The sequence below is a fragment of the Stegostoma tigrinum genome, chromosome 19, assembly GCF_030684315.1.
Source record: "Stegostoma tigrinum isolate sSteTig4 chromosome 19, sSteTig4.hap1, whole genome shotgun sequence".
NCBI classification, from domain to species: Eukaryota; Metazoa; Chordata; class Chondrichthyes; order Orectolobiformes; family Stegostomatidae; genus Stegostoma; species Stegostoma tigrinum.
Window position 1 is genome coordinate 20,183,279 of NC_081372.1, and position 13,088 is coordinate 20,196,366.

General features: G+C 41.5%; 1 protein-coding gene across 3 annotated transcripts in view; it reads left to right on the plus strand.

Annotated features, from left to right (window-relative positions):
- The first annotated feature begins 891 nt into the window (after positions 1 to 891).
- Positions 892 to 13,088, plus strand: part of ntsr1 (neurotensin receptor 1 (high affinity)) — a 107,433-nt gene continuing 95,236 nt past the window's right edge. For all 3 annotated transcript variants that reach the window (XM_059652762.1, XM_059652763.1, XM_048550155.2), the window contains exon 1: positions 892 to 1,987. In XM_059652762.1, the coding sequence (XP_059508745.1) occupies positions 1,310 to 1,987 (678 nt within the window). In that variant the 5' untranslated portion in view covers positions 892 to 1,309. The remainder of the gene's footprint in view (positions 1,988 to 13,088) is intronic.

The window sequence follows — 13,088 nt, forward strand, 5'->3', positions numbered from 1 at the left end:
CTGTACGAGTCCCCACCTTGAACTACATTAGGTTTTTCTTTAATCTCCAAACTCAGCTATCGAATCCCCATCTCGGTTTTTCACCCACGACTTGCATATAATCAGGAGAGCGGATTATTATAAGGAGGCTTTTTTAAAACCTACCTCCTGTTAGCTGCTCTCAAAACCGTGGTGGGAGAAAACTACAGTTCCGCCCAGAAAGCGTGAGCACTGCCTGGATGGTTGAAACTGATATCGTCCCCATATTTGAGAGTGAATTGGCGGAGCCAGAAAGCAAAGCGAAGGGCTATCTCTATTTCTCAAGGCGGAAGGAGCTCAGAGCTTCATCCCTCGCTGGATTTTCCCGGCGCTTCCATACAAAACGTTTTCTAGACACAGAAACTGCTGCGGCATTTACAAACTGTTCCATTTTCCACCCTCCGCCAGCGGATTCCCTATCAGTGTAAAACCGGCGGCACTTTTCCCAAGCTTGAGTATTTCACAGGAAGCTCGAGATCTGATGCAGCCCAACTTCCGAACGCACTTCGTGATCTTGAAAGCGATTTGCAACAAGTCAATTTACCCGAAATGTTAGCTCGGTGAGAGTGAAGGGCTCGGGGGAGGCAAGTGTTGCGGACGGCGGAATTCCCAGACATTTATTCTGGCAAAATATTCCCCTCCACCATCCCCGGTGTCTGAAACATGGTCAGCACCAGCTCCTTCGGAATTCGCTTAAATAACGTAGGAAGAACAATTCGGAAATCCAAAACCTGAAGCAAGAAATGCGACTAAAATAGACTTGTGCCGCGGAGAATGTTTAGGGGTGATTTCAGCAGAGCCTGGGAACTGGATATACATACAAGCAGGTGGCGACTAGTGACTGACTGTGCTAAAACAAAAATACCCGGGGAAACAAATCTCACATGGGGATATCACGCCCCCTCCCCTCACAATCCGCACTCCATCCCAAAAGCAAAGCAATGTCAAATTGTCCGCAAACAATGCACTTTCTATCTTGCTCGTCTGTTGTAGCTGCCCCATCCAACTCGGTTACAGCGTCTAACCAATATGAATTCCGGTCAATGTATTGCTTAAAAGCGCAGAATCTGAGCCATTTGGCCAATTATTTTGGCCCAGTCCCTCCGCTCAGTGCGTCACCTTCCGAGAAAGATCCTCGAGGGGCAACCGAACCTATAAAAGGTCCTGCTCCATTCGCCAGCAACCAGTACACTCCCGGGCGCTGGGATCAGGCTGAGCACTCGGACTGGTCCCGACTGCAGCCCACACTATCTCTCTCTCACACACACACACACGCACACACACACTGAAAATGAGCCTTGTCTTAAACACCAGTTTGGAGAGGCACGATGGTCTGAATGGGTTGCCAGCTGACCATCTGGCTGGATTTGGGATTAAGAATGTCACCCAGGAGCAACCAGGAGCCGGGGACAGCGATCTAGATGTGAACACTGACATCTATTCCAAGGTGGTCGTCACTCTGCTGTACCTCGGCCTCTTCTTCCTTGGCTCGCTGGGAAACTCGATCACTCTGCACACCCTGGTCAGGAAGAAGACTTTGCAGAACTTACAGAGCACCGTGCATTACCACCTGGCCAGCCTGGCTTTCTCGGACCTCCTCACCCTGTTCCTGTGCATGCCCATCGAACTCTACAACTTCATCTGGGTGCATCACCCCTGGGCGTTCGGGGATGCCATCTGCCGGGGTTACTATTTCCTCCGGGACGCCTGTACCTACGCCACAGCGTTCAATATCGCCAGCCTGAGCATCGAGCGCTACTTGGCTATCTGTCACCCATTCAAAGCCAAGACCTTGATGTCCACCAGTCGCACCAAGAAGCTCATCTCCATGATCTGGCTCCTCTCATTCCTGCTGGCCACCCCGATGACATTCACCATGGGTGAAAAATACGGGACCACAGACCCTGATCCAAATGATTTGATCTGCACCACTATTGTGAACGAATCGACTGTCAAAACAGTCATCCAGGTGAGCAACTGGCTGTCTATACGCCTGCACTGGCCGTGAATATAGTTCAGAGCAAACTAATTTAACTCATGCTCAAGATTGCCCCTAGTATGTTTCCCCTTTCTGTAATCTGGCACCGGCCTGTTGATTTGGCGTTGGTTTTCGAATTGTCTGTCTTTGATGTGTAGTGATTTCCTTAGAGACGGGTCTACAGAAAGCAGGAGCTATTTCCAGCTTTCCAAGTAGGACTGGGGTCTCCCAACCGCAAGCAGTCCTGATGAAAGGTCACAACCTGAAACTCTCTGCACAAATGCTGCTTGACCGACTGAGTTTTACCAGAAGTTTTTTCTAAAAAAAATCAAAAGACCAGTATCTGCAGTATTTTGCTTCTGTACTCTCAATTTAGTATTGAAAAGTTGAATTGTATGTTACTTTGAAATAGGTAATTTCAAAGAGAAAGGAATAGATTTTGGCGTTTAGCCATGATTTACCTTCATCCCCGACTGCGTTCTCTTTAAAATGAATCAGAATTTGCCTCCAGGCAGGAAAATGTCAGATCATCTTCTTAATAATTGTGTCTGTGAAAAGTATGCATCAGAATACAAGTCCTTTTATTTCTACAAAAGAATCTTTCACAAAGTGTACTCATAAATTATGCTATTTTGTACGATTACTTCAAGATTTCTTTCGTCTGTTCAAATCGAATGTTTAACTAACAGAACTTGCAGAATCAATCTCTCTTTAGGAATATAATCTGCACAGCTAATTATGTAGATTGGTAAGAAGCATGAGTATGAAAGGTTTCATGAATAACTGAATAGTATGCTGTATTATGCCTTTCTAGCATGTTGGTCTTTGATGTTTGTTGTTTCAGTATGAAGTGGAATGAAGAGCAGGCAGATTCTATAAAAGGCAATAACTTGACTGGGTTACTGCCTGTTTGAGGATGTAAAACAAAAACTACCACAAAGTGCAGTATGCTGACAATAATATGAAATGGAGAAGTTAGCGGCTTTGACAATATGGTTGAAAGTAGTTAGATATTTTTCATTGTCAAGGTTTGCAATATCTGATGCAGAGAGATACATGAGCACTTTTGCAGTATACAATTGCATTTTTTTTCCTTTATTCATTCACAGGGTGAGGGAGCTGCTGGCTAGGTAACATTTATTGCCCACCCATAATTGCCCGGAGGGCAGTTAAGAATCAACCACATTGCCACGGGTCTCGTGTAGTCCGCACTGGATAAGGATGGCAGCTTCCTTTCCCTAAAGGACATTAATGAAACAGATGGGGTTTTCTGAAAATCGACAATGGATTCACTGTCATCATTAGATTCTTAATTCCAGACATTTATTGAATTCAAATTGCACCATCTGCCATGATAGGATTTGAACCCAAGTCCCCAGAACGTTATCTGGTCTCTGGATTAACAGTCTAGTTACTGTTATATACTGTTATAATACCACAAGGCCATCTCCTTCCCTGTAAAAATCAAAATCTTCTGTTTAATTTTGTGTCGGACTTTGATTGTCTGGAATAAAGAAGGCAATTGCAATAGATGCTGTACTTTCATTTAATGGATGCCAACCAAAATATAGTAGTTCCATTTAACGGGCATTTTTTAACATCTTTCTTTCCAGCTGGTCGGCATGGTGGCTCAGTGGCTGGAACTGCTCTGCACAGCGCCAGGTACCTGGCTTCGATTCCACCCGCAGGATACTGTGTGGAGTTTGCACATTCTCCCCGTGTCCTCTGGGTGCTCCAGTTTCGTCCCACAGTCCAAAGATGTGCAGGCTAGGTGGATTGGCCATGCTAAATTGCCCAAAATGTCCAGGGATGTGTAGACTAGATGTGTTAGCCATGGGAAATGCAGAGTTATAGAAAAAGGGTAGGAGGATGTGTCTGGCTGCGATGCTCTTCAGTGGGTTAGTGTGGACTTGTTGGGCTGAAGGGCCTGTTTCCACACTGTATGGATACTATGATGATGATACGACTTGCTTGTACAGTGCACCTGAGTCAATGGCAAAGTAGATCATTTAGTAACTCCTCCTGTAATATTGCCAGCTCACTGCTTACGGGGGATTGTACTTGGCTGGAGGGTCAGCAGATCCTTGACATTCAACGCATGCATAGGTTGTCCGTGGTGTTTTGAGAAAACCGGTGATGTCACGATGGCGATAAATGAGATGTTTTGTGCATGATGTGTTGATGCATTTACCAAAATTGGAAGGGATAAAAATGCTATGTCTATTGTTTGGGTGTTCTCCAGTTCTTTAAAGTGCCAAAATGACATTGGTAATGTGTGTGTACACTTCTGACACAAAGATTCCAGATGTCACTTTAATAAATGAGGTAACATGTACACAGCCAACATCTACCAGAAAAATGCACAGAGGGCAAATCATGACATTAGTCAGGGCACAATGCTGATTTGGCACCAGTGCTGTGCTTTTAATGTCCCCTTCTGATGCATTCATTTAGCATTGTGAAACCTCCACCACACCAGCATTACCTAAACTAATCAGGGTTAGCTAAACAGATTAACAAGCACTGACAGACACGCCAGTTGCCGGATTTTGGCTGTTGCTGTAATTCTGTGTGCTTTGGACATATTTTGATACTTGTTAAAAGTTTAGGAAGAGGTCCAGCTGGTACTGAAGAACTCTTTTGAGGATATAGATATTGATGTTTAAATACTTGCGCTCTAATCAGTTGCTTCAAAATATGGATGGTCCAGTAAGCCTTTCTCTTAGAGTTGTTCTTAGTTTCTAAAATACAAAGTTGGACATCAAATATCTTGGTAATGTAATCACAAAAATGCTGATGCAGTTCTTGAGGGCAGTATTATGAGAAACTATTGTATGTTATTGAAAAGAATTTGTTTATTCAAAGCCTTCCACGGTGTCGCAGAGAACTGCCATTTCTGTTAATGGAAGACCAAAGTCTATGCATGTAATCGTGCATTGCAAAGGCTTTTTGGTAACGAGTGTCTCAAAGGAAGGTTTGGCCCAAGCTTTTCAACCTTGCGTAACAATAATTCCAATAACCTGTTCACAACCAGTCTCCCGGACAACATCACCTTCTGTATAAAGAGAAACTACCTGATGTTAGCTGTACAGTTGGTCTCAGAGGCCTGCGTTTTCTTTTCTCATTGCTTCATTGATTCTAAAAATACTGGTCTGCGGGCTTCTTGTCCTGTACATGAGGTACATAGTTATCATAGCTCTTGAGTGTTTCCTGAAGCAAGATAAATAAATTTTGTCATTGTTCCTTATAACTCATCTCTGTACCACAGGGGATCAATCTTATTGCTCTTCTGCATACTACCTTTAAAGTCTGTGCTCTTCTGATGCCATGGTAACCAGAACAGGACAAAGCACATCAGGTAAATTTTCATACAGCCGCACCATGACGTTTAGGGACATTTGAACTTAGCAACTTATATTTGACTAGACACCATATATAAAAACTGTTTAAATATTTTAATTCCTGAAGAATAAGTAACTTTGCCATTATGAATTCTATGAAACTTCCTCTCAGAGCAAGTATTTTGATAAAATGAAAACAATTTGATGATGTGACTTGCCTGATTGTATGGTGGCACTCGACCTAACAGCAAAAGTGGAGTAGCCTTGCTAGTAAAACATGTGATTAGAACCTTGGTGTGAAAGAGGTTAATCTCAGAAGATTACGAAGTAGAATAGTACGAAACTAATTGGAAATAGCAAAAGCCAAAAAAAAAACCACTTAGTAGGAATAATTTATGGTCCCCTCACAGAACTTATAATTCTGGGCTGAGATTAGGTTTGGTGTATTAGTTGCTACTAAGAAATGTTTGATCTCTATTGATTTTGTTTTGTTTGTTATATTAAAAGTTTTAATGTGAAATTTTGTCATTTGGTTATTTTGATCTGTCATTGAAAAATTCTTTCCATTTAAAAAAATGTTGATCTCCAAAGGGAATGTAACAGCTTTAATAGCATTTAAGGTGGGCGTATTACAAGACTGTCATTCCAGAGGAAAGCTCAACTGATGTCAGAAACAATGATAGCACCACTTGCATCCAATCTACTTTGTATAACACTCAGGTTCCTTTTGAATATAGTCATTCTTTGTAGCAAAGTGTTTCATCTGTGGTTACTGTGCTATATTGCATGTTGTAGCATCATTTCTGCAGAGTAAGCTCTTGTTTTTAAATACCATTGCAGGCAGACATTTGAAAATAAGATAGCAAAAACAGCATGTATGCTGTAAATCTGAAATAGAAACAAAATGCTGAAAATACTCTGCAGGTTAGCCGGCATCTGTGCTGGAAGAAACAGCAAAATAGCTTATGTTTCTGTTCATTGACCTTTCATCAGAACTTGAAAAATTTGAACAGGTAATGGAATTTGAAAAAGTACAGAAGTGAAAAAAAAGGACAAAAAGTAAAGAGAGAGTCTATTATAAGGTAGAAAGCAGGAGAGATTAAATGACGAATAGATAATAGGAAGCTAATGGTAAAACAACTTGTAATTGGCACCTCTACAAGAGAGGGAAATGGAACTTCTTCAGAAAATGTAAACCTCAAGGTTCACTTGTTAAAATTTCATTAACAAATCAACATTTTCTGTATGTGGATTTTAGTTCTCAATTTGTCAAATTATTTTTTGAGACCTCTGCTATTTCCTATACTCATCATGCATATTTGATGTGCCCATTTAATTCAATTACCAATTCATACCTGTTAAACTTCTCAGTTTTCTCGAAGCAAAGAACAATACAGCACAGAAACAGGCCCTTTAGCCCTCCAACCTTGTGATGACACACTTTGCCCTTCCATACTAAAACTGTCGTCACTTGTAAGGTCCATATCCCTCTATTCCCTTCCTATTCATGTATTCGTCCAGATGTTTCTTGAATGCTGCTACTGTGTCTGCTTCCACCACCTCCACCACCAACACGGCAGTGTGCTGCAGGCACTTGCCACTGTTTGTGTGAAAAACATGCCTCCCACATCTCTTAAATGTCCCCTCCCTAGCTTGAACCTGTGTCGCCCAGTAATTGACCCTACCGCCCTGGGAAAAAGCCTCATACTTTTTACTCTATCCATGCCATTTACAATCTTATAAACTTCTGTCAGCACACACCCACCCCTGCCAACCTTCTGCATCCCAGTGAAAACAGACTCAATCTTCATAGTCAAAATTCCCCATTCCAGACGACATCCTGGTCGACCTTTTCTGTACCCTATCCAAAGCCTCCACATCCTCCTGGTAATGTGGTGACCAGAACAGTATGCAATATTCCAAGTGGGGCCTAAAGTTCTATAAAGCTGCAGCATAACTTGTCTATCCTTATATTCAGTGCCGCTTCCAATGAAGGCAATCATGCCATAGGCCTTTTTCAGTACCTTATCTACCTATGCTGCTGCCTTCAGTGATCTGTACACCTGAACACCCAAATTCCTTGGCATATCAACACTCTTAACACTTCTGCCATTCACTGTATAATTTCCACCTCCACTTGCACTTCCAAAATGCATCACTTCACATTTGTTTGAATTAAACTCCATCTGCCGTTTTTCTGCCCATGCCTCCAACTGATCCATAGTCTGTTGTATCCTCTGACAATCTCTTCACTGTCCACAACTCCACCGATCTTTGCATCATCCACGAACTAACTAATTAGACCAGCTACATTTTCCTGCAAATCATTTATATGGACTACGAACAGCAGAGGTCCCAGCACTGATCCCTGTAGAACACCACTAGTCACAGCCCTCCATTCTGAAAAGCATCCTTTCACTGCTACCCTTTGTCTCCTGTGACTAAGCCAGTTCTATATCCATCTTGCCAGCTCACCCCGATACCGTGTGATTTTACCATTCGTACTAGTTTGCCATGTCAATAAAGTAAATTAAATAAAGTCTATTAAATTAAAATCTGAATTTATTGGTTTATTAGGAGCTCCCTAGAACTGGTACCAATATGAATAACAACAGCACTTTTTGTTCGTAGTACTGTATCCTACCAACCCTGAGCGTTTAATAATTAGTATATTGTGATTGTCCATAATTAGAAAAGTAATGCCTATGCTGTCTATATTGACTCATTGCACAGGCTCCTGTATCGATCTATTATGCATCATTGATATGACTATAGATTGAGTGTAGCTTGACTGTACATTAGCACAGGCTGCAGAATTCAGACTTCTCTTTTATAAACAAAGAGCAATGTCATGAATGTTTAACAAAGTCATATCATATTCCTGTCACCATCATGTTAATAGAGCTACGAGCACATTTAAAGTAAATGGATTGGCACTGCTATTACAATAACAGAGAGAAGAACTTGTTTTTACCATATATTTTTTCCACGATAACACTCCTAATGCTAATTCATGGTTGTATACTGTACTCATGGTATGGAGCTGAGCATGAATACATTATGAGCAATCTTATTGCTCACTTTAAATTCATGCTCCATCACAAATATGGAAATGATGCCTTTAGTTTATTCCAGGATTAGAGTAATTGACAACACCAAAATGATTAATTTTGAGGTCACATCCTTCCCACCAGATGGTATTATTTAAAATTAAAAACTTAAATGGAGATTATGCATATTCTGAAATCAAGTGGCTACCTTACAATTACCACTGCTGTGAGAATTGATTTCCGTTTGCAGCAAGATTTTTAAATTTGTAGCTCACAGCTGCTCTGACTTTCAATTCCTTCTTGGTCTTTTCTCCCGACAGAGGTAAAAATGCAGGAAAGATAGAAATAGAAAATTTATGCAACAATAGCAAGATATTCAGCCCGTCATCTTTGTTCAGGTGGTAACTGGCAGTCCAGCCCAATACATTTTTGAGTTCTGGGTTCTGTAACCCAGTCCTGCAGATTTTGGAAATTTAAGTACACAGATAATTTTATTTAATGTTTTTGCCTTGTCCTTCCTTTCAGCAGGTGCATTCCATCGCTCTTTGAATGAGAAAAACACATTTTACTCAAATTCTCTGCCATCCATCAGCCAATTCTTTTAAATTTATGGTCCTTTGTCATTGACCACTTTGCTATAGGAAATAGGTCCTTCCTAACTGCTCTATCTAATTATATATACCTCAATTAAATTTTGTCCCCTTATATTTCCTACTCCAAGAAAAATAACTCACTCTGTTTAATCTCTCCGAATTGCTGAAATTTCCCATTGCTGGAAGCACCCTCTAAATTTTATCTTCTCTCGTGCAATCATATACTTCCTATAATGCAATGATCCAATACTCTGAACTGTGGTCTAACAAAGTATTTTACATAGTTTTACCATAGGCTCCCTGCTTTTATATTTTCTGCCTCAGCTAGTAAAGAGAGAATCCCGAACGCCATTGTAACCACCTTATCCACATGTCCTGTTACCTCTAATACATAACATTATGTGAATAAAAGAATACGGGGAATCTTGTTCAGACTATACAAAGCACTGGTCAGACCACACTGGAATACAGTGAACAGTTTTGGTCTCCTAATCCAAGGATAGATTGACTGGCATTGGAGGCAGTCTGAGAAGGATCCCAGGTATGGACAGGTTTGCTAATGAAGAAAAGTTGTATAGCTTGGTCTTGTATTCCTCAGAATTTAAGAGAATGAGAGGAGACTTTATTGAAACATGCAAGGTTCTTAGGACATTAACAGCGTAGGTGCAGCGAAGTTCCATCTCCTTGTAGGGCAGACGAAAACCAGCTGGCATAATCTCAGACCAAGGATCCGTCCATTAAAGATAGAGATTATTGGAAGAACTTTTCTTTTGACGAGTGGTAAATCTGTGGAATTCTTTACTGCAGAGGGTATCAAGACTGGGTCATTATGTATACTCAAGGATGAGATAATGATTAAGGAAATTAAATGTTATGGGGACAGAAGAAGGAAATGGAGTTGAGGATAATCAGATCATGATCACACTGAATGGTAGAGAGCACACAATGGCTGAATGCTTCTGTTTCTGTATCTTGTGGTCTAATATTCAACATAACATATTGAATTCTCCTAAATAATGCAAGGCAAAAGTTTCAACAAGATGTCTTTCTTTAGCAATATGCAAGTCCTATACTACCAAAAAATTCTCTTCATTGTACATACACTAATGGATAACATGCCAACTTAAATATGGAAATTGCCTATAAACTAAATAAAAACCAAAGGAACTGCAGATGCTGTAAATCAAGGACAAAAACAAAGTTGCTGGAAAAGCTCAGCAGGTCTGGCAACATCTGTGAAGGAGTAAACAGGGTTAACGTTTTGGGTCTGGTGACCCTTCCTCAGAGCTAATAGTGGCTGGGAAAATGTCAGTTTATATGCACAAAATAGGGAGGTGATTGGGGTAGGGAATAAATGATAAGATATCGTTTATCATCAGATGCCATTTCGACCACCTCCAGCAAGATGCCACCACCGGACGCATATTCCCCTCCCCTCCCTTGCCTGCCTTCCGCAGGGACCATTCCCTCCGGGACACCCTGGTCCACACTTCCTTCATCTGCACACCTCCCCACAGCCCTACAGAACCATCCCATGTAAACGGCGAAGGTGCAACACCTGCGTATTTATCTCCTCACTCCCCATTATCCAAGGGCCCAAACATACCTTCCAGCTGAAGCAACACTTCACCTGTACTTCCCAGAATCTAGTCTACTGCATTGGCTACTCACAGTGTGGTCTCCTCTACATTGGGGAAATGAAGCATAGACTTGGTGGCCGCTTTGCAGAACCTCTACGTTCTACTCGCAAAAAAGACCCTGAACTACCTGTTGCCTGCTACTTCAATGCACCACCTTGCTCCCTGGCCAACATCTCTGTCTCTGGCTTGCTACAGTGTTCCAGTGAAGCCCAGTGCAAGCTGGAGGAACAACTCCTTATTTTCCGCTTGGCCACCCTACAGCCCTCTGGACTCAATATTGAGTTCAATAATTTTAGGGCCTAAACTCTCCCATGTCCCAGCCTCCCCACCCCACACACTAGGCTTTGTTACCACATAGCCTGCCATTACACACCCCCTGTTGTTAGTCACTAACAGTCCCCATTAACAACTACTCACCCTCCCAGCCTGATCGTTACCAAATCCTTTGTCCAAGACAACAAAGTGTGGGGCTGGATGAACACAGCAAGCCAAGTAGCATCTTAGGAACACAAAAGCTGATGTTTCAGGCCTAGACCCTGTCTTTCTCTCTCTTTGGGCTCTATCCTCCCTGGACCATCCACCTCCCTATTTTCTGCAAATAAACTGACATTTTCCCAGCCACTATCAGTTCTGAGAAAGGGTCACCAGACCCAAAATTTTAACTCTGTTTTCTCCTTCACAGATGCTGCCAGACCTGCTGAGCTTTTCCAGCAACTTTGTTTTCCTTGCCTATAAACTACATGGTTGCATGGCACACAGAATTGGAAATGTGCTGCCCGTGGCACACACTACCAACATTCCATTTCAGAGGCTCACATACACATTCTCTGACAATCTCAAAGTGACCTTGCACAACAAACAGAGGAAGGGTCTGCGCAAGGGTCACTAGGCCTGAAATGGTAACTCTGATTTCTCTCCAAAGTTGCTGCTGACCTGCCGTACTTATCCAGCAATTTCTGTTTTTGTAGCTATTGTTGGAACAGTGTTTATTAGTGTATTTACTATCTGCCAGAGCCTTCATACATGCAGCTGCAGTTGTTGGAGCTTGTGTTTGTTAGTTTCACAGCAGGTAGCTTCACAGTAGATGATTAACTCGAAGGATTCATATCCAAGCACCAACTTATACTCTCACACAAGTAGAATCGGTTTGATAGATAGTTGATTTTTTAACTAGTGACTTGCTTCACGACTGATTAAGATGAAAGACAAACCTGTTCCTCTTTCTGCACATATTGGTAGACCTATTAAAGATTTCCAGAACATTTTGTTTTCTTTTGTATCTCAAATCTATATCTTCAAGGTAACTGACCTTTAATCACCTTAAAAGAATTTCCAAATGCCTATTTTACCAAAACCCTTTTGATTTCAGCTCTATTCAATTTCCCTGAAAATTCTCTGGTTCAAGGAGAACAAGGTTAGTTTTTCTCTTCCCTCCATATCACTGAAATCCCTCATTCCTGATTGAATTTGACAATTGAATTTGGACTTTATTGCTTGGGAATTGGAATTTAAAAATAAGGAAGTCTTGGTGAAACTGTGTAGGGTGTTTGTAGGATGCACCTGGAGTACTGTGTATAGTTTTAGTTCCTGCATTCAAGAGAAAAATAGGATATACTGGCATTGGAGGAGGTTCAAAGGCAATTCAGCAGGCCAGTTCTTGGGATGAAAATGTTGACAGATCATGGACCCTTAAAAAAGGTAGACCTTTACTTGTTAGAGTTGACAACAATGAGGGCTGTTTTCTTTTAAACATACAAGATTCTGAGGGACAAAAACAAAGTTGCTGGAAAAGCTCAGCAAGTCTGACAGCATCTGTGAAGGAGAAAACAGAGTTGACGTTTCGGATCTGGTAACCTTCTCAGAACTCAGTTCTGAGGAAGGGTCACTGGACCTGAAACATTAACCTGTTTTCTCCTTCACAGATATTGTCAGACCTGCTGAGCTTTTCCAGCAACTTTGTTTTTGTTCCTGATTTAGCGCATCCACAGTTCTTTTGGTTTCTATTTAAGATTCTGAGGGGGCTTGACAAGATAGACATTGAGAAGATGTTTCTACTAGTGGGTGAGTTTTGCTTTGGGATATAGGTTACAGAATATGAGGACATTCATTTAGAACTGAGATGTGAAGGAATTCTCCCAGAGGCTAGTGAATGTCTGTGATTCTCTACCCCAAAGATTTGTGGAGGTTAGGCCACAAAATATTTAAAGAGGAGGCAGAGTTTTGAAATATTGTGGAGTTGAGTGCTGTGAGGAGCTGTAAGGCAAGGAAGTTGGAGCCTGGGGCAGATCAGCCATTATCTTATTGAATGGCAGGACAGGCTTGAGGGGCTGAGCAGCCCCTTCTCACTCCCATTTCTTATGTTATATTCTTATGATGTCATTCTAGTAAATGTTTGTACCCTATCTGGGGTTTCATTCATAAAGGTGTGAATTGAACAGTTATTTGCAAAAGTGTAGCATAGCAGAGTA